This window comes from Columba livia, chromosome 1 (genome assembly GCF_036013475.1).
Source record: "Columba livia isolate bColLiv1 breed racing homer chromosome 1, bColLiv1.pat.W.v2, whole genome shotgun sequence".
Taxonomy (NCBI): domain Eukaryota; kingdom Metazoa; phylum Chordata; class Aves; order Columbiformes; family Columbidae; genus Columba; species Columba livia.
Genome location: NC_088602.1, coordinates 2,561,172 through 2,582,644, shown reverse-complemented (window position 1 = coordinate 2,582,644; position 21,473 = coordinate 2,561,172). Strand labels below are relative to the sequence as shown.

Below are 21,473 nucleotides of genomic sequence, written 5' to 3'. Positions count from 1 at the left end.
CTCCAAGCACAAAGCATCAAACATCAAAAGTTGGTCTCCATGGGAATAGAGGACAAACTAAAAATAACTCCTAAGACGACGTTTTCACAGTTTTGCCGGAGATTGTCATGGCAATGAAGAGAGTTGTAACCTGTTGTCATGCGAACCGGAGTTTTGAATTAATGGGAAAGCGTTCCGCTTCCACTTCGTCTTTATTCATGACGGGTCGAACATCCACAAGGGGAGAATTACACATTATCGCCTCGACTGAACCAGCCAGCTGGGGAGGATAATGCACTGTCTGCTTAAAAAAAAGATTTAAAAACTCCACAGCCACCGAGAGGATAGAAAAGAAGCCGGAGATGTGTTTTTGAGGGAGACATTCTCCTCTGCCCTTCAGGGCTCTGATAATGTTATCTTTACTACAGGACAAGCGGCAGAAGTGTTGGCAGGGACCAGCCAGGTCCCTTGGGCCACACACTTGAGGCAGAAGCACCACAAACATTGAGGGAAGCGGCAACTTGAATGATTTATCATTTTAACAGAGACAAATGACTAGGACCAAGCCTAGTTAAGGCTGTGCTGATGCCACTTTCCCTCCTTACCTGGAGTCCCTGCAGCTTCACAAGTGGATTTTGGTGTGGGAACACTGGGTAAGATGGAAAGAGGACGCCAGGCCCATGTGCACAGTCTCTCCTCCCTTCAAGGTGAGCTGGAACACAATGAGCATCATCCACGTCCCTAAGTGTCTCATAGAATCACAGGATGGTTTGGGTTGAAGGGACCTTCCCAGCTCCCCCAGTGCCCCCCCTGCCATGAGCAGGGACATCTTCACCAGCTCAGGTTGCTCAGAGCCCCGTCCAGCCTGGCCTGGGATGCTTCCAAGCATGAGACGTAATCATAACTGTGTCAATGTTTATAAAACATAGCTGTTCACCCTGGAATTCCTATGATAGTTAATTACACTACTGCTTCTTTAACTGTTTTGAGAGGACAGGAAAAGTATTACAGGCAACAGAATGCCTGAGCAGTGCACGTCTTTACCCACATGGTCAACACGCAGCACAAAATGGTCTTCACCTCAAGAAACAGCGACTGACTGGAAATAAGAAGAAACTCAAGGTAAGCAGAAGTTCAGCTGCACACTCACTCATCTTTCTGAACTAATCAAGTCAGTGTTAGGATGTTAAAATCCCATTTTTTTCCCCTGTCTGATTTCATTTACAGGTGTCACGTGCTTTGCATCTCCTAGGAATGCCACCAACGTGGACAACTTCTCCCTAGAGATGGATGCTCTTCTCTGCAATACTTTGGGTTTCTAATAACAAGAGACAGCGACATCATTTCTGGGTGTAAATGGATGGCAACAACTCAAGCATAAAGGCAGAAGGTGCCTTTGGTTGCTTACTAAAGAGAATTTCTTAACCATGAGTTACGAAGGTCTTCACCTGCCATTACTCAAGGGTTTCACTCTTGTACTTCTCCCTTCAAGCATCACATCCGATAACAGTTCCCCACAACTCTTCCGAGAGCTCATCTTTCCAGCCTGATTATCTTCTTTATTCTTCTTAGGACTCTAGAAGGACCTGTTGGGGACCGGTTTTGGAAGCAAGCATGGCCAGCACTGGGGTGGTGGCCACATTCTGCTGCTCTTCTCGGGAATATTGAAGCACTGGGTTTGTTTCCGCAAGTCAGCACTAAGACAGGACCTCGGTACCAGAAACACATGGACCTGCTGGAGAGGGGCCAGAGGAGCCACAGCAATGATGCGAGGCTGGAACAGCTCTGCTGGGAGGACAGGCTGAGAGAGTTGGGGTGTTCAGCTGGAGAAGAGAAGCTCCAGGGAGACCTTAGTGCAGCCTTTCTGGACTTAAAAGGGACCAATAAGAACAATGGGGACAGACTTTTGAGCAGGGCCTGTTGTGATAGGACAAGGGGTGATGGTTTTAAACTAAAGGAGGGAGATTCAGGCCAGACATGAGGAAGAAATTGTTGGCCCTGAGGGTGGTGAGAGCCTGTCCCAGGTTGTCCAGAGAGGTGGTGGATGAACCATCCCTGGAGACATCCCAGGCCAGGCTGGACAGGGCTCTGAGCAACTATTCAATGGTTCTTTGATTCTATGGTTTAGTACCAGTGTTGTATTAATGGTTGGACTCAATGATCTTGATGGTGTCTTCCAACCAAAATGGTTCAATGATTCTAAGTGGCATGGCACTAGACATGGACTAGATGATTTTCAAAGGTCCCTTTGAACCCAAACCACTCTGTGATTCCATGACAGGCTCTGTTGCAGACATGAGAAGTGTCCCTGGTATTTCGGACACACGGGGTGTAGCAGCTTTGCCCACCTAACACAACTTCCACGTCCCCCTCTGCCCGCAGGACACTGATCATCTCCACCCAACACCTGCCTTCTGCTGGTGACACCATGAGGATCGCTAGGACCAACAACAGCAGCAAACACAGCTGGATGGTCTGTAAACAGTGGGATCAGCTCCTTTATGCTTTACTTTAAAGAAGGTCACCCAGTGGAGGAGCCCAGCACAGTGACATCTCGGTGGGGTGGCCGGGAACACAGTTATCCCAGCAGCAGAGGTGACCAAAACCCAGTCCCTTCAGTGACAGAGCAATGACAACGCTCTCACCGCTCTTATTTCTGTCCTGTGAAGGTGGCAAAATACACAAAATTAAATCACCTCTCTATCAGCACATCCAAGAGAAAAATAAACGCAGCGACAGATAACACGTAACTCATCGCGCCATGACCTGCAGGGACATTTCGAGCAGCAGTGCAATTTTCCTCCTGGCTAAACAAAGATTTATCGAATACTCTAAGCTCGATGGAAAGGAAAACCTATGGTAGGAGGTAAAACATCTACCCCAAGCCATGGTGACCCACAGGGTTGTCCCCCCAAAGACAGAAGAAGGACCACAGGGACATCTTCCCCATGGGCTGTGATGCTTCGGCACCACCCGTTCATGACCCACAGGGTTGTCCCCCCAGAGACAGAAGAAGGACCACAGGGACATCTTCCCCATGGGTTGTGATGCTTCGGCACCACCCGTTCATCATTACACCCTACCATAAAAACTTCATTTCTTTCCCAACGTGAGGATTACAGCTCCATCTCAACCCCACGTGAAGCGACTCAAAGGGCTTTAGATGACACGACAAACACGTTTTTAGTTAAAAAAAGACCCAGAGATAGCAATTCCTGCAAGGAAATGAGCACTTCTGAGCATCAGCAGAAATTCAGAGGTTGGGGACAGGGGAAGGACCGATGGGGGCGAGGGGAGGGGGAGCTAAAAAAGGCTGTAACACTAAAGAGTCTTTCAGGGCTCATTTATTTGAGCAGTGCCAAGCCAGCTCGCTGATGCAATATTTTCTTCCTGCACTCCAAGCCAGGGCTTTGGGATCTAATAAATCATCGCTGGCCGCAGAGACATTAAAATTCTAGCCCAGTACTGCATGAGATGAAACGAGGCCGAATGCCAGCGAGCGCGGGGAGAGGGGAAGCAGGCACTTCAAAATAACTATACGAACGCGTTTTTGCATATAAGAAACTCCTGATTTTGGTTTCGGACGAGGCTGAACGGCGTGGAAAAAGAGATTAATAAGGCAGAGCTCAACCGCGCCGCTTCGGGAAAGCTGATCCGCGTTAAACCAAAACTAAGACGTCAGGTATGAAACACAGTAGGAAAATACACTGGGTAATTTACAGATGTGGTACAAAGCAGGGAACTGTTTCTGAAGCTTATGAAAAGTCTTTTACGACCCCCGGACTGGATCACGTTTCTCCACGTACAGACTGAATCACTTTGACTACGTATAGCGTAGAAAATAATTGTGCGTCGGGAGAGGAGGAAAAATTCAATATTTAATCTACAAAGTCGTTTCCAGAAGTCAAGCCACACAATTTTAATTTATTGCCGTCAGACTGCAAAAATATAACAAGTACCTAAGCACTTATTCACTGACAAAAAATAATGGGGGGGTAAGCGGGGGAGGAAAGGCAGCAAATATTAAGGGTTTTCAATGGATCATGAGGCATATTGGAGCTTATTTTCAATCACTTAATTGAAGCACCTGGGGATTTAAGAGGTATTGAATGCGCAGTGTGCACGCTGAGAAAAACAAACGAGGATGTGAATTTGAACTGCAAATGGCAGGAAAAGAACAGGCAGGAAAAGGCATTTATTTTGAACTCGCTGAGATTTTTAACTTGGAAGTGAGAGGTTCTGAGCAGGCGGGGGGGATCAGTGCTGGGAGGCATTTTGTTTTATCTAGAGATAGTTATGGGGAGGGAAAGAATAATGATGGAGGTTTGGAAAGCAACGAGGCCAAAACAAGTTTTAAATTGATGTATGGCAAGTCAAGTGTGACCTGGAAACGCGACCTCAAGGTGTGGAGATGATACCAAGATGGTCAATGCAATTTTTACCTATACAGAGGTTTGTTGTTCGGCAGCAAAGTAAAGGGAACATGTAGGAAAAGAAGTTTAAATGGTGTAAAACAATAGAACCATGAAGAAATAAAGAAAAAGAAAAAGATGGCTTAGAAACACACTCTAAACGAACAAAGCCAGCAAAAGAGTTGCATTCTATGACGTACAGAGACAAAGAATCAAAACAAGGATACAAATATATTCACCGATTTTAATACTGTTTTAAAAGCCTAAATCACTGGTCAGAATTGGTCTACATGCTTTGGAAGGCTGAAGGGAAGAAGCCAGAGAGTCGTGGTCAATGGGGCAGAGTCCAGTTGAGGCCTGGATCTAGTGCAGTGCCTCAGGGGCAGTGCTGGGGCCGCTGTTATTCAATATATTCATCAATGACTTGGATGAGGGAATAGAGTGACTGTCAGCAAGTTTGCTGGTGACACCAAGCTGGGAGGAGTGGCTGACACGCCAGAGGCTGTGCTGCCATCAGAGACCTGGACAGGCTGGAGAGCTGGGCGGGGAGAAATGTAATGAACTAGAACAAGGGCAAGTGTAGAGTCTTGAATCTGGGCAGGAACAACCCCAGGTTCCACTGTAAGTTGGGGAACGAGCTGTTGGAGAGCAGTGTAGGGGAAAGGGACCTGGGGGTCCTGGGGACAGCAGGGTGACCATGAGCCAGCACTGGGCCCTTGTGGCCAGGAAGCCAATGGTACCTGGGGTGGGTTAGAAGGGGGTGGTCAGTAGGTCAGAGAGGTTCTCCTGCCCCTCTGCTCTGCCCTGGGGAGACCACACCTGGAATCTTGTGTCCAGTTGTGGCCCCTCAGTTCCAGCAGGACAGGGAACTGCTGGAGAGAGTCCAGCGCAGCCACCAAGATGCTGAAGGGAGTGGAGCATCTCCCGTGTGAGGAAAGGCTGAGGGAGCTGGGGCTCTGGAGCTGGACAAGAGGACACTGAGGGGGGACTTGTTCATGGGGATCAATATGGAAAGGGTGAGTGTCAGGAGGATGGAGCCAGGCTCTTCTCGGTGACAACCAATGACAGGACAAGGGGCAATGGGTTCAAACTGGAACACAAGAGGTTCCACTTATATTTGAGAAGGAGCTTCTTCCTGGTGAGGGTGGCAGAGCCTGGCCCAGGCTGCCCAGGGGGTTGTGGAGTCTCCTTCTGTGCAGACATTCCAACCCGCCTGGACACCTTCCTGTGTAACCTCATCTGGGTGTTCCTGCTCCATGGGGGGATTGCACTGGATGAGCTTTCCAGGTCCCTTCCAACCCCTCACATTCTGTGATTCTGTGAAGGGCTCACGCTTGAAAATAAAGCTTATTTCTTCAGCGAGTGAATAATTTCAGATTATGTGCCAATACTCTACAAAAGTAACTGACACAAAAATTTCTCTGCTCACCTTGTATTTTCTTTAAATGAAGGAGTATTTTTCCCTTCAAAACATGTTTCCAAGGCCATTGCTTTTATTCCACCTATGTTTTTTTCTCTCCTTTGCCTCACACACGTTTTCTCCAGCCCTCTTCAGCCCTAGAAATTTAATCGCTTTATTTCTTTTCCACTAGAGAGAAAAAACAAAATCAATATTGTAGCCAAGAAATGAGGCAGAGCATGAAGCAGCTCCGCGGCCTAAGCGAGCACACAGGATTAAAAGGCACACAATGGGGTCATTCAGGAAAACATAACGTGAGGTTTGTTCGCTTTTAAGATCTGAGGTTATTCTGTTGATTTACAACGCGGGGAAACTCAAAAGCGTGTAAAACCTTATACAAACAGTTACAAAACAAGGGGTGAGGGATATTCCCCGAGGTTTGGATGAAACCCTTCGGAAGGCTGACATTGGCTGGACTGATCTCCAAACCAGCCATCTATAGTGAGATATTATGATTTAACTCCTTCAAAGGAGCTTTACTACGCCTCCCTTTCTAATATTAAAAAGAAGGAAAGATTTTTTTTGTCTTGAAACACAGGTATATATGTCTAAAAAACTGACTGGATGGCCTGGTCGAAAGAGTTGTAGTGAATGGAGCCAAATGCAGTTGTTGGCCAGTTACGAGTGGTGTCCCCAGGGCTCAGTGTTGGGGCCAGTTCTGTTTAGTCTCTTTATCAATGATCTGGATGAGGGGATTGAGTGCACCCTGAGTGAGTTTGCAGATGACACCAAGTTAGGTGGAGTGTTGATGTGCTGGAGGGTGGGAAGGCCATACAGAGGGGTCTGGCCCGGCTGGATCCATGGGCTGAGGCCAATTGTCTGAGGTTCAGCAAGGCCAAGTGCCGGGTCCTGCCCTGGGGTCACAGCAACCCCAGGCAGCGCTACAGGCTCGGGGAAGAGCGGCTGGAAAGTGCCCGGCGGAAAAGGAGCTGGGGGTGTTGGTGCCAGCGGCTGAACATGAGCCAGCGTGTGCCCAGGTGGCCAAGAGGCCACAGGATCCTGGCTGGTACCAGCACTGGTGTGGCCAGCAGGCCCAGGGCAGTGACCGTCCCTGTGCTGGGACCTGGGGAGGCCAAACCTCAAATCCTGGAGGCAGTTTTGGGCCCCTCACCACAAGAAAGGCCTTGAGGTGCTGGAGCGAGTGGAGAGAAGGGAACGGAGGTGGGGAAGGGGCTGGAGCACAAGTGTGGTAGAGCGGCTGAGGGACCTGGGGGTTCAGCTGGAGAACAGGAGCTGAGGGGAGACCTTCTGATCTCTGAACTGCCTGAAAGGAGCTTGGAGCCAGGGGGGTCGGGCTCTGCTCCCCAGGAACAAGCGCCAGGAGCAGAGGAAACGGCCTCAAGTTGCGCCAGGGGAGGTTGAGGTTGGATGTGGGAACAATTTCTGCCCCAAAGGGCTGTGGGGCATTGGAACAGGCTGCCCAGGGCAGTGCTGGAGTCACCATCCCTGGAGGGTTGGACAGACGGACATGAGGTTCTCAGGACATGGGGTAGTGCCAGGGGTGGGGGAACAGTTGGACTCGGTGAGCTTGAGGGTCTTTTCCAACTAAAATGATTCTGTGATTCTATAAATAACCCTAATCTCACCCCAGGCCCCTCTGTTTCCTCCTCCTTCACTCCCAAACAAGAAAACTTGCCCCTCATTTCCTCAGGAGTTTTATTCTTTTTATGACTTCAAGGAAGTTAATTGATTACATGATGTTAATTGATTACAGAGATGGTGAATCAGCCATCACTGATGAGGTAACCAGAGCGCTGGAACTCAAACAGCTTCTAATACTGACAAGTTCAGCAAAGTGGTTTTGAAGTATTCCTGTCTGAAAATTATGCATTTAAACGTAAAAATAACAAGAGTCTACACAAGTCAGAGCTCATTCTTTTCCCAGTCAAGTATGATTTTCCCGTCTGCTCTATACACACCAATTAATAAACATGAAGAAACGCCAGAGGAAAAATATTCACTGTACCCACTTCATACATCTTTAATCACCCTGAAATCAATTCAACACCCTGCACACGGTTTAAAATGCCTGTTTTACAGACCCGGTAAGCAACGGATCACCTAATTAAATCCAGAAATGGCATTTCCCAATCAATGGAAGGGGTAGACGTGCATGTAGATCTTACAAGCATAAAAAAATAGAGCACCCCAATGCTGCCCGCTTCAGCATCAAAGCCATTTGTCTCGCGTTCCTCCGCACTCCCCACAAATGCGCTGAGGAATGCCAAAAAGAAAGGGAAAGAAGCCTAATTTATCCTCTCCGCACACAGCGCTTCTGAATGAACTGGGTTTTCTTGGCCAAAGAACTAATCTGGTATCAAAGACCCAGCCTTTCCAGAGAATAATGCGGCAAAAATTTAATTTTAAGTTAATAAGAAAGGCTGAAATCAAGCCTAGAATTATCTTTGTCCCACAAAGAGTATGCAAAGGAGGATTAAAAGCCGACTGTAGAAATCCTTCCGAACATCCTTCCATCTTCTACAAAAGCAGAGGCTTTCAACATAGCAATAAATTAAATGAACAGTCAAGTGTAAATCAGGTCAGTCCCCACACATGTAGTTGTGTCTGAGGTTCGACAATGAGCACAAATGATACAGATTAGGATAAAAACACACGTGAGAACCCCACACCTCCTGTCCTGCCACCAAAGCGACCAGAGGGTGGATGATGCCGATTCCCTCCGTTCATCGTGACGTCCCGTAAAATGTCATGGGTTCACCTTGGTGGATAAAAATGAGTTTGCAATTTGGGAGATGAGCAAAGGGCCCAGCTCAGGGATGCTTCTTGCTCTTCCGGAGCGTGCGGAGGTTCCGTGGAGTGAACCCAAGTCACGGGTGGGAGAGATTGATGTACCAGAGGAAGAGCTGGAGCTTCTCACACCCAAAAAGGATGGAGCTGGGGTCACTTGTGTCCAAGAGGAGTTTGGAGGGTCCTAGAACAAACTCATCCTCAGCAAGCAGGGTGATCAACCCAGCGACACTGGCCACGTTTCTGTTCACCTTTCTGCGAAGATTTCGAGGGAATTAGACTGTACAATTTTTGCTTCGGATTTTGCAGCATGAGTCACGACTATAAGAGCATCAGCTCGCACAAATCCTTAATCCTTCTGGGGAATCCCTCGGAAAGATCCCCAAGATTTCAGACACACAAGGAGAATATCAAACCTTTGCACCAACATTAAAAAGATAGTAATTAATATGCTGACTCGCGTATTTGCCTACCAGCCACACCTGTTCTCTATCACAAAATCGCGTAACCTCCTGTGTGCGTTATACCGTAAATTAAAACTACATTACTGTCATATCTCTTTCTCAACGCTCTCAAAAATCCCACAGAGAGGCTGCCATTTGAAGAAGCAGGAAAATCAATTAAATCGAAAAGCAAATGAACCCAGACCTCGCAGACAGCATAAAAAAGGCTGACAAGTGCAGCGAGATCACAGATGAATTGTAAATGCGATTCAAACTCTCCTTCCCCAAAATACTTTGGTGAATGTCGTGCAGGATAAAACTTGCCAAGCAGCAACCCCTGAATATTTATTTCACATTCGTGTGCTGCAGAGGCTCCTTAAAAGCGCCTCGGGGCACTCTGAGGTTAATCCACTTTGGAAATGCAGCTAAACAGAACCCAGGCGCACAAAGAGGTTTTATTAAAAGGCGTCAGGTTCCTCCTGGTGAAATGAGCCCAGCTCTCCTGGACCCACGCAGGTGTTTGCCAGCTGGGTCAGGCTCACGGGCTGCGAGAGAGAAGGAAAAACAGCTGGGATGGAGTGAAAGAGTCCAGGGAACGAGCAATGCAAGGAGAAGGAGCAGAGGAGAAGCAGAAGGGATTGATCTTTCCCAAAAGTCCAGGGAAGGGGGTGATGGAGGGTGTTACCTTCGAGTCCTCTCTGAGAAGAAAAAGAAGTGGGGATTTGGGCCAGATATGAGGAAGAAATAGTTGGTCCTGAGGGTGGTGAGAGCCTGACCCAGGTTGCCCAGAGAGGTGGTGGATGAACCATCCCTGGAGACATCCCAGGCCAGGCTGGACGGGGCTCTGAGCAACCTGAGCTGCTGAAGATGTCCCTGCTCATGGCAGGGGGGGCACTGGATAAGCTTGGAAGGTCCCTCCAACCCAAACCATTCTGTGATCCCATGGTTCTATGACATGAAGGTGTGATGGGACATGCACTCCTGACCCAAACTGAAGTGCTGATGTAGGTGCATCTTCAGTCCTTCTCTACTTGTGGTGATAGACTTGCTGGTTTTCCTGCTCCCTACAGTCTTCTGCTCTTTTGACTCTCAATGTATCCCACAACATGGCTGGTGAAGGTTTGCAGCCCCATGGTGGAAGAGCTCAGGGAAAGCATCCAAAATAGGCAAGAAAAATAAAGAAAATTGTGCAAGAAACTGTACGAGGGATCAACAGGCTGAGAATTACTCTGATCCAGACTTGGATGGGGATTTTAGTGATGTGAAAAAATGCAGGTTTGGGCAAAGCTGAGGGAGGATGCGGTGGAACCAATTCTTCCCCATGACAGTGGCAAAACCCTGTCCCAGGTTGGCCAGAGAGGTGGTGGATGCACCATCCCTGGAGACATCCCAGGCCAGGCTGGACGGGGCTCTGAGCAACCTGAGCTGCTGAAGATGTCCCTGCTCATGGCAGGGGGGGCACTGGGGGAGCTGGGAAGGTCCCTCCAACCCAAATTATCCTGTGATTCAGCCTAGAGAGAGAGTGACCATTGTTCCTTTCCCCACACCTCTGAAGGTGGGTTTGCCTTTCCTTTCCCACCCAAGAGCCAAACACACAACCTGGTCCAGACAATCTTTTTAAAATGGTTTTTACTATTTTAGAACAGCTGCAGTGAGTAGTTTAGACACAAATCCCAGAGATGGGACTCGAGGTCAAACACAGACCACTTTGTGTAGACATCTACATCTGAGTCGGCCGTCAATACACCTTGTGGAGGGTCCATCTGAACATGAGCAGCAACTTGTTTGCTGGGAGGTGCCAGAGCCTGGCCCAGGCTGCCCAGAGCGGGTGTGGAGTCTCCTGCTCTGAGACATTCAAACCTCCTGGGATCCTGTGTGATCTGCTCTGTGACCCTGCGTGAGCAGGTGGGTTGGACTGGATGATCTCCAGAGGTCCCTTCAACCCCAACCTCCCTGTGATTCTGTGAGCTCTTTTAGGACACAATCCAATGGCTCAGAAAGTAAACCAGACCACATGGGAGATTCTCTTTTCTCAGCCCTTAACATTAAACCAGCTCAGGAGATCACTCACATCCACACTGCAGGGACCTAAAATGGGGCAAAACAATTCTGAATCTGGTTTGACTAGGTTAAATTGTGTGTGGATTGAGGTCTAGTATAAGGAGTCTGAAAGAAAACTGTGAATCTTTGTCAGAGAGCAAGTGGAGGGTTGGATGTGGGAAAAGGTGGAAGGGGACAGTCACCTGGAATGGTCTCATCAGTAATTTGTGGCCAAAGAAAGACGAAAATATATCCACATTGTTTCGAGATATTTCCGAATGGATAAAGAGCGAGAAATTAGAAAGACAGAACTTGTCATATTCCTTTTAAAATTTCAAATAATCTATTGAATAAAAGCATTTTACCTTCCCTAAGTATAGCGGGGAAGGAACAGCAATATTCCTTCACAACACGTAGAATCTAAACAGGTTTGTCTGAACCGAACCAAGGGCTTCCAGCAGCAAAAATTGAGCTGGAAAACAGCTTTTCCGAGCATCATGGCAATGGCAGGACCAGGAAAGTGTCATGCACCCAAGTGACACCAACTCCTTGGAGGTTTTCTAACCAGCTTTGCATCTTCGGGCTCTCGGATTTTATTATCATTTATCATTCAGTAATAACGACAACGAACACGGAGTCTCACCCACCCAAGGCTCACGAATCACAGCGTCTAATTGGTGTTTTAAGCAGCTTCTGGTAGGGAAAATGATAATGGTATGAACTGCAACAAACGTTTTTATGGTTTGGGGCTTGAAGTCGAACAAGCTCTGGGAGACGTTGATTCTTCATCCCCGATTCCGCAGAACGAGATGAGATACATGGCAAAGGAAAACCAGCACATTTGGGGCAGGTAAAGTGAATTCTACTAATAAAAAAGCAAATGAGAGCAGTTAAGTCCATTTTAAAGTTAACCTCAATTAAAACGGCAGCTTACGGAAGGTTTAAGCTAATTACAGGTTGTTTTAATTGAATAGTAAACAACACTCAACCACCGTTCGCCGGTGATGTTCTAAAATACGGCGAATTAGCAACCACTGGAGCACAAACCCGGCGATAAACGTTTCGCTTGGGAATTTAACACCTTTTCTTTCACTAAGAAACTCTATTTAAAAGCTTAAAATAAAAAGAAAATAATAATTTCCCATAAAAATTAACCTAATTAAGATCACACCTTAAAAATCAGGGAATGAACTGTTCTTCACGCTTCCTTTAAGGAGGATCAAGGATGGCAAAATTAAGAACCTGAATAAGTGTATGGAATGTCAACCTGTTGAGTATGTGCCAAGGGTGTCCCACTGCCCCTAACACACCAGCAGCCCATTTGCTATATTTTATTTCTCTTTAAATGGACCTCTCTCCATTACCCACCAACAACAAAGAAGCGAGAACGAGAAGAAAGTCAGATCAAAACCTTTACCTCAATGTTATTACACGTCGGGTGTAGCTTGTGGTTAATTAGGAACTGATAAGTAGCTAAATGATAGAAGTTAAAGCAATGTAAATGAAGACAAAGAATAGAAATTAAGAATTAGATAGAGCCTGACACTTGTAATGCAGGAGACACAGCTGCTTTCTCTTAATAATTGTTGAGAACACCCGCAGGACTTGCCAGTCTTTGAGATATAAAGTATCTAAATTTTCCCCCTTTTTTTTGCAATAAAACTCCAGGCCTTTCACTAAATACTCAAACAAAATCATATTTTAAATGTTCTTCTAATACTATTTGCCTAGCAAAGAAAATAACTATTTCTATTTCGTATTTTTTTTAATTAACATTCTATTTTGAAGTTGCGTCGTAAGAGTTCAGCCTGCTGACTCCTTACACCTCTACAATGGGAAAAATAATTTCTAAATCATTTATAAACATCATTTAATTTCTGCTTCAGTGTCCTACGTTCCAACAGTCACTTGTATCTTCCCCTCTTGGTTTTGCCACTGACAGAAATAAAGACCTCGTTAGATTTTTTCCAGTCCCCTCTGCCTCCAAATTCTTCGTTTGGCACATCTGCCATTAATTTATCTCCATTTCCTACAAATTCTGGGAAAGAAATGGCTAAAATGTCTAAAATGTGATGGTTTGGGGTGAAACCAGTCTCATGGGGACCACGATCCCTACCATATATATATAAAATATATTTATTTAACTGCATGGTATAATTATGGGCTGATTCCAATGGGATGAAGTTCAACAAGGCCAAGTGCCGGGTGCTGCACTTTGGCCACAACAACCCCCTGCAGCGCTCCAGGCTGGGCACAGAGTGGCTGGAGAGCAGTCAGGCAGAAAGGGACCTGGGGGACTAATGGACAGGAAGCTCAACATGAGCCAACAGTGTGCCCAGGTGGCCAAGAAGGCCAATGGTGTCCTGTCCTGTATCCAAACCAGCGTGGTCAGCAGGACAAGGGCAGTGATCCTTCCCCTGTGCTCTGCATTGGGGAGGCCACACCTGGAGTATTGTGTTCAGTTCTGGGCCCCTCAGCTCAGGAAAGAGACTGAAGTGCTGGAGCGGGTCCAGAGAAGAGCAACACGACTGGGGAAGGGACTGGAACACAAGCCCTATGGGGAGAGGCTGAGGGAGCTGGGCTTGTTCAGTCTGGAGAAGAGGAGGCTTAGAGCTGAGCTCAGCACTCTCTAGAACTACCTGAAGGGCAGTTCTAGCCAGGTGGGGATTGGGCTCTTCTCCCAGGCATCAGCAATAGGACAAGGGGCCATGGGCTTCAACTCTGCCAGGGGAAACTGAGGCTGGAGATGAGAAAGCAATTCTTTGCAGAGAGAGTGGTCAGGCATTGGAATGGCTGCCCAGGGAGGTGCTGGACTCACCGGCCATGGAGGTTTTTAAGCTGAGATTGGACATGGCACTTAGTGCCATGATCTAGTCAATGGACTGGAGTTGGACCAAGGCTTGGACCGGATGATCTCTGAGGTCTTTTCCAACCCAGTTGACTCTGTGATTCTGTGAATCTTCATGGTGATTAATCAGCAGGGGTTTTTAAGATCATTTCCTATTTGTGTTGCCTTTTGATTTATTCAGAAAGCACTCGTGTAGAATTCACTCATCCAAACCAGAAATTCTCCTTCCAGAAAGGTCAAGGTACAAATTCTACCCAATCTGCACCTCCATTTTTAAATCAAATCATCTTATGAAGTGCCAGAAAGCAGCTTCTAAAACATTCCGGATGGCGCGAAAGCAGATCTAGACCATCTACATTGCAGCGATATGAAGGTGGAGATGTGAACACATGCTAAAATCAAATCAAATCAAAGTGGGAGAAAAGTGGCCTCTTGTCCAAACCACCCTTGTGCTGGAAAGCACAAAATTGCTGTTATTTTTGTTGTAGGAAAATAACTGTGCACTCACGGGCTCATCTATCACTGGAATCCACGGCCCTCTTGTATCGCTGATATTTTTGAAGAGACTATTATTCACTATTATTTTATTCCGAGCCTCTAATCCCTTGACTGTGAGACCAAAGCTTCTCCAAGTATCTCAGACAAAGCAGCACAAAGAAATTCAATGGGGAGATAAGAAAAGTTGAATAAAACCACGGCAAAACGCAGAGTATCGACCGTTCTCCTCTCCACCAGTTGAAATAACCACCAAAGTCAATGAGAATATTCTGTAAATGAAGCAGCCGAGAGTATTTAATATCCATTCCCATTTCGCATGTTAGGTCAAAGTCAACACCCGCAACTGGCAACGCAAATGGAAAGAAGGAAGTTTCAACACAACAGGACACTTGGTAGCTAATTATATTATATTAATAGCTAATTATATTCAACAAAATGTTAGAAGGAGCATTTTAAGGCGGATTTTATAAGGTGCTTCCAAGATCTGAAGAGCAGCCAGTAAACATGAAACCACAGATATGCCTGAACTGAGATTTTCTTTCCAAATCAGCGCACTTCAGCTCCCCACTAGTTACATAATTATGATCAACATATTTAAATGCCTTTTTTTTGAGTATTAAAGGTGACATTTTGAGACAACTCTGTTCTAAAGAGGGACTTCAGACACCCAACTTGCTGTTGAATGTAAGATTTACTCAAGCTAAGCGTAACTTGGAAACAAAACAATCCATCAATAACGCAGATTAAATCAACGCCTATAACAATAACCACATGTTCTCCAAACCCTGAGCTCTCGCTCGTGTGATTTTCATTCCTACAGCACACGATCAACATCGGAGGCAAATCCTCCAGCTCCCAGTTGACCCCACAGTAACTTTTTACATGTTTTGTTATTCTAAAAAAACCCTTTTTGATCCTTTTCTTTAGCATATCCAGGGCATCCTCTCCTTGTGAATTCACATCCATTTCTTCTCACTGACTTTGTCATGTTAGATTCGCCCAAGAGGTTTGCATTGGTGTCGCCCAAGAGTTTTGCGTTGGTTTCACCCAAGAGTTTTGAGTTCGTTTCACCCAAGAGTTTTGAGTTGGCTTCACCCAACAGTTTTGAGTTGGCTTCACCCAACAGTTTTGAGTTGGCTTCACCCAAGAGGTTTGTGTTGGCTTCACCCAAGAGTTCTGAGTTGGCTTCACCCAAGAGTTTTGTGTTGGCTTCACCCAAGAGTTTTGAGTTGGTTTCACTCAAGAGGTTTGTGTTGGCTTCACCCAAGAGGTTTATGTTGGCTTCACCCACAAGTTTTGAGTTGGCTTCACCCAAGAGTTTTTCCTACAAGTCACATTCCCACCTGGCTCCCTCATGAGAACTCTCCCTTCGTTAAGGGATTAACTCATTAACGACCACCCGCACACGGACATTCACGAAACAGCCGCCAAACGCCGGTCCTACCTGTATACGCCATGTTCTTCGGGTTTCCGTAGGGAGCCCCAGGTTGGACGGGGCTGTAAACAGGGTTCATGGTGGAAGACCGGGAGCTCTGAGGACAAAAGAAAAGCAGAATTGAGTCAATCACCTCAATTTATCTCCAAAAAAGTTGTCTGCGTAAAGAGTCTTCCGCTACACGATAGCGTCGCCCTGTTATAATTCCGGACACAGCAAGCTGTGATGGAAAAGGATTTACAACGAGACGTTACAACCAGGTAGCGTAATTAATAATTCAAGTTGGGGATCTTTCAGTTAATTCCCTTAACTTCTTCTGCCTACAAATGTACCCGGAGCAGATTAATTTTACATATCTCTGCGTTCAGAGCGGCTCAGGATTTGCGACCCCATGTCCAGCTTGCGATGAACAAAGAGGAGAAGCCACGAATTCAGACAAAAGAATCCTCCTCCTCCTCGGAGCTCATCGCTCTTGGGTGACAAAACCAACCGCCATGAAGACCCAACCTTTCCGAAATTAGCAGATAAAAGACCGTTCGCTGCTGGTGAAATATTTGTGAGCTGATTCCAATAAACTCAAGCCCAAGGTTTGGTGCACGGGGCACCCAAGGCCACCCACCGCATCCAAGACTGGGAGATGCCACCATGGACATACCCTGTTTCCCCAAAAATAAGCCCTACCCCGAAAATAAGCCCTAGGAGGATTTTACAGGATTTTTGAGGATGCTCAAAATATAAGCCCTACTCCAAAAATAAGCCCTAGTTACAGTTCATTAAAAAGTCAATTTAAATAGTGTCCAGGCAGCTACACATGTAAAATTAAAATTAATTGGCAATAGAATGCAGCAAGACAGATGTGACAGGATGTGACAACATGACCACACCTGAATAAATGCTGATTGTTTGTTCAAGATTGTTGTTCATGGAAAAATACGACAACCCTTGAAAATAAGCCCTATATAAGACCCTGTCTTATTTTCAGGGAAACAGGGTAACGCAGGCAATGAGACAAACCAGGCCTCCTGTTTCCCTCTGCAATAAAGATGCCGAAGCAGCGCCGGATTCGCTTCTTGTGAGCTTTATTTAGAGGAAAGAATGCGACTTGGGGATTTGCGTCTACTATCTGTCAGTTAAGCAAGTGGCTCAGTTAATTATCTTAATGAAGCACATTCTCAATTCTGATTAATGGGAAAATCAGTCATTAAGCTTTATTAGGCGACGCATTTGTCTCCACAGCTATCTAGTGACAATTTTGCACAAGAACCTCAACAAACTTGCTTCAAAACGTGCATTTTTCTTTAAAAATGTATTATTTTACAGTTCATAAATGAAACGGTTCTTTCCAAACAAGTCTCTCATGATGGATGCACAATTTGTTAAGTCATTAACTCCTTACGCTGTACCTCGGGATAGTAAACAAGTCAAATGTTAAATGTTAGCACCAATTGACTTGACAACAATTACTGCTTAATTAATTAGCCTTCCCTCCACCCTCAGCAGTTCTCAAAGCAAAGGAAACTGCGGTTATAAAGCGAGCTGGAAGAGAAAGCTCCACCAAGAGACGTATTTACACCAGCAGCTTCACTAACGCATGATGGAGCTTGTAAGACCAAAAGGAAAATCAATGCAAAACTTTACATCCCTGAGATATTATAGTGGGGGATTTACACCCAAGTGTAAGGGGTTTATGGCCCTGAGGTGTCCCGGTGAGCCTGTCCTGGTAAGTGTTTGCTTTTTGGCTTGAGTTCTCATTTACAGGAGAAAACCCAACGTCATCTGTCCCTGAGATGATGAACATCAGCTTGTGTAAGTGTCCGGCCAAAACTGCGACTTTTGGGCTGCGTATGGATCCTGTTCAACACAGGAAGGTGTTTCGGGGTAGGATGTGGTGGATACAGGATGCACTCAAATGTACAACTCAAACCATACAAACACGTGTCTGCGTACAGTATAGAGAATCACAGAATCATTTTGGTTAGAAAAGACCTTTGAGGTCATCAGGTCCATCTGTTAACACTGCCAAGTCCACCACTAAACCACGTCCCTAAGTGTCCCATAGAATCACAGGATGGTTTGAGTTGAAGGGACCTTCCCAGCTCCCCCAGTGCCCCCCCTACCATGAGCAGGGACATCTTCACCAGCTCAGGTTGCTCAGAGCCCCGTCCAGCCTGGCCTGGGATGTCTCCAGGGATGGTTCATCTACCACTTCTCTGGCCAACCTGGGCCAGGCTCTCACCACCCTCAGGGACAATTTCTTCCTCACGTCTGGCCTGAATCTCCCTCCTTTAGTTTAAAACCATCACCCCTTGTCCTGTCACAACAGGCCCTGCTCAAAAGTCTGTCCCCATCTTTCTTCTCGGCCCCTTTTAAGTCCGGAAAGGCCACACTAAGGTCTCCCTGGAGCTTCTGTTCTCCAGCTGAACACCCCAACTCTCTCAGCCTGTCCTCCCAGCAGAGCTGTTCCATCTTCGCATCATTTTTGGGGCTCCTCTGGCCTCCCGCTGCCAGGCCGGTGGGATGTCCAAAGCCTCCCAAGGGACAGAGTAACTCCTCCTCTTCCCCAGACACCCTTCCAGTCAGGTTCTTAGGCTGCAAGGACCTTCAATCTGATCCCATCCCACCATCCTCATATTCCCAGGAGAAAAATCAATATCCAGGCTCCACATTAGGTATCTGGCCACCCAACTAACAGCACGATGTCCAACGCTTTCAACAAACGCACCCGTGGGGCTGAATGATGCTCTTTGCACAGGGGACCACTGGGACAAGGGGTAATGGGTTCAAACTGGAACACAGGAGGTTCCACTTAAATCTGAGAAGCAACTTGTTCCTGGTGAGGGTGGCAGAGCCTGGCCCAGGCTGCCCAGGGAGGTTGTGGAGTCTCCTTCTGTGCAGACATTCCAACCCGCCTGGACACCTTCCTGTGTAACCTCATCTGGGTGTTCCTGCTCCATGGGGGGATTGCACTGCATGAGCTTTCCAGGGCCCTTCCAGTCCCTGACATTCTGGGATTCTGTGACATCCCTGCGGCAACACCCACTGGCTGCAGAAAAGCTCCATCCTCTTCCTCAGCCAAGCACGGGCACACGGTCCTTCACGTTGGCCATTGCAGAGGGTCTGTAAGCTCAGGATGTTCTGCAACAGAGCAAGAAAGTGATGGGTCCATCTTGCACCAGCCCTGTTCTCTCCTTCTCTTCCCCAGCTGAGTCTTCCTGCCCAAGAAATGAAGTTTATGAGGGTCCCTCTTCCCTCTACCTTCCAATCAAATGTTTGTTCCTTCACCTAGAACTAAAAAGCAACAGCTGGACCTGCTCCTGGGTGAGGATGGAGTCACGGCTGCATTTATAAAGCCCCTTGTCCCATGCAGTCGTCATTTCTTTCACACTTTTCTGGGCGTAAAGAGCACAAATACATCATAATTTGCTGAAAATTGCTGCATACACCTGGCTCGCTTTAGCTGTTGGACCGAATGGTAAAATGAAACGCTCTTATCGAGAAGGATGAAAGAAAATGCTTTTTAGCCGAGATAAAAAGATGGTGAGCGCGATATTGTACTGTGAGGAAGAGGTTTGTGCTTCCTCCCTGCTTGGTATGCAGGGTGTTATTTCCAGCCAGCATGAAAGAATCCACGCGAACAGCATTTGAGATGGAAGGTTTTCTTTCTTTTCAGCATCCAGTATTAAAGCACATTCAGTGGAGCTTCCATTACATTTCGCGAGACAATACCGCTGAAAAATACATTTTAAACTCATTACGGCCAGCGCATTGTGGCATTCAAAAAGCTGCGCTGGAACAGGAATCAAACAGGATTAGCAAAATTAAACCTCCTTCGCCACAATAAGTTGCAGCCCTTGCTCGTGCCTATGAATATACAACAAACAGACTAATACAAATGAATTATAAACAGACAAACATGAGTATTGCTCTTTTGCACGGAGCTTCTACTGGTTCCTAAGCCCCAGGGCATGGATGTTCTGTTGTTTAGAAGCTGCTGAGACCCCAGCAAGAAGCTGAAGGAGAAACTCCAGCAGGGATGCCATGGGAACAAGCTGTCGGTGAACAGGCTCGGGATACCTGAAAACATTCAGTTTTCACCTCTTTTACCTTCCCCGTGAAAGCGGACGGCATGTTTCCATCACACTAGGGAATTACTGTAGATGAAGGGTAAATAGAAATACTAATAAGAGAGAGGTCAGGCTATGGGAGGCCACCACACCAAGGCGCCGGCCAAATGGAGTTTGCAAGAGGGATTTCTGAACAGCACGAGCAGGAAAATGAAAATGTTTGTAGTCTGAATGCGGGGCTGGCACTGGATGTGCAGTGAGGTGGCTGCAGAGCCGCACTCGGGTGCGCTGGACAAAGCTGAGCTTTGTGCTCTGCACCGTGTTCTGCTGCTGCCGCTCGGGGGAGGTGACTCTGTCCTCCATCCCTGGTGACAGCCTGCGACACAGAGTCATACAAACATTGCGGTTGGAAAAGCCACTCAAGATCATCGAGTCCAACCATTCCCCACCCCCGGCACTGCCCCATGTCCTGAGAACCTCATGTCCGTCTGTCCAGCCCTCCAGGGATGGTGACTCCAGCACTGCCCTGGGCAGCCTGTTCCAATGCCCCACAGCCCTTTGGGGAAGAAATTGTTCCCACATCCAACCTCAACCTCCCCTGGCGCAACTTGAGGCCGTTTCCTCTGCTCCTGGCGCTTGTTCCTGGGGAGCAGAGCCCGAACCCCCCTGGCTCCAAGCTCCTTTCAGGCAGTTCAGAGATCAGAAGGTCTCCCCTCAGCTCCTGTTCTCCAGCTGAACCCCCCAGGTCCCTCAGCCGCTCCATCACACTTGTGCTCCAGCCCCTCACCAGCTCCGTTCCCTTCTCTCAACTCGCTCCAGCACCTCAAGGCCTTTCTCGGCGTGAGGGGCCCAAAACTGAACATCATCTGATGGGGACAGACTTCTGAGTAGGGCCTGTTCCCATAGGACAAGGATGATGGTTTTAAACTAAAGGAGGGAGATTCGGGCCAGACATGAGGGAGAAATTGTTGCCCTGAGGGTGGTGAGAGCCTGTCCCAGGTTGCCCAGAGAGGTGGTGGATGAACCATCCCTGGAGACATCCCAGGCCAGGCTGGACGGGGCTCTGAGCAACCTGAGCTGGTGAAGATGTCCCTGCTCATGGCAGGGGGGGCATTGGGGGAGCTGGGAAGGTCCCTTCAACCCAAACCATCCTGTGATTCTATGATCTACTTCATCCCCTTCCAAAAGGAACACTCAAAAACCAGTACAGGTATCACCACCACCTTCAAACCACAACAGATGCAAGACAATGAGAACATCCTTCCCTCTTGTTCTTTATCGTTGGTTTGCTTTGCTTTCTTTCATTGATCTGCACATCGCCTCTTTAAATTCATTTTATACAAATGGCATGCCAATAGTATTCAGACAAAGCCTCCTTGAACATGGAAAGACCTCCTGACCTTACACTACATTCAAAATTCCAATAACTTTCTGAACCATTTCTGCGGTGAAGTCATTTGAAGCTTGACCATCGCTTGGGATCTGCCGATCGCTAATTAAATTAACTTCCAATTCATCTGCTAAAGGTTCATTTAGGCAAACTACAA

At 47.0% G+C, this 21,473-nt stretch overlaps 1 protein-coding gene across 3 annotated transcripts in view; it reads right to left on the bottom strand.

Annotated features, from left to right (window-relative positions):
- The window catches only part of FAM168A (family with sequence similarity 168 member A), a 205,469-nt gene that overhangs the window by 89,914 nt on the left and 94,082 nt on the right, over positions 1-21,473 (bottom strand). For all 3 annotated transcript variants that reach the window (XR_010473854.1, XM_065069685.1, XM_065069794.1), the window contains exon 3: positions 15,872-15,959. Coding sequence is in view for 2 of the 3 variants with exons in the window: in XM_065069685.1 (XP_064925757.1) it covers positions 15,872-15,941 (70 nt within the window). In the remaining variant the exon portion in view is untranslated. The remainder of the gene's footprint in view (positions 1-15,871; positions 15,960-21,473) is intronic.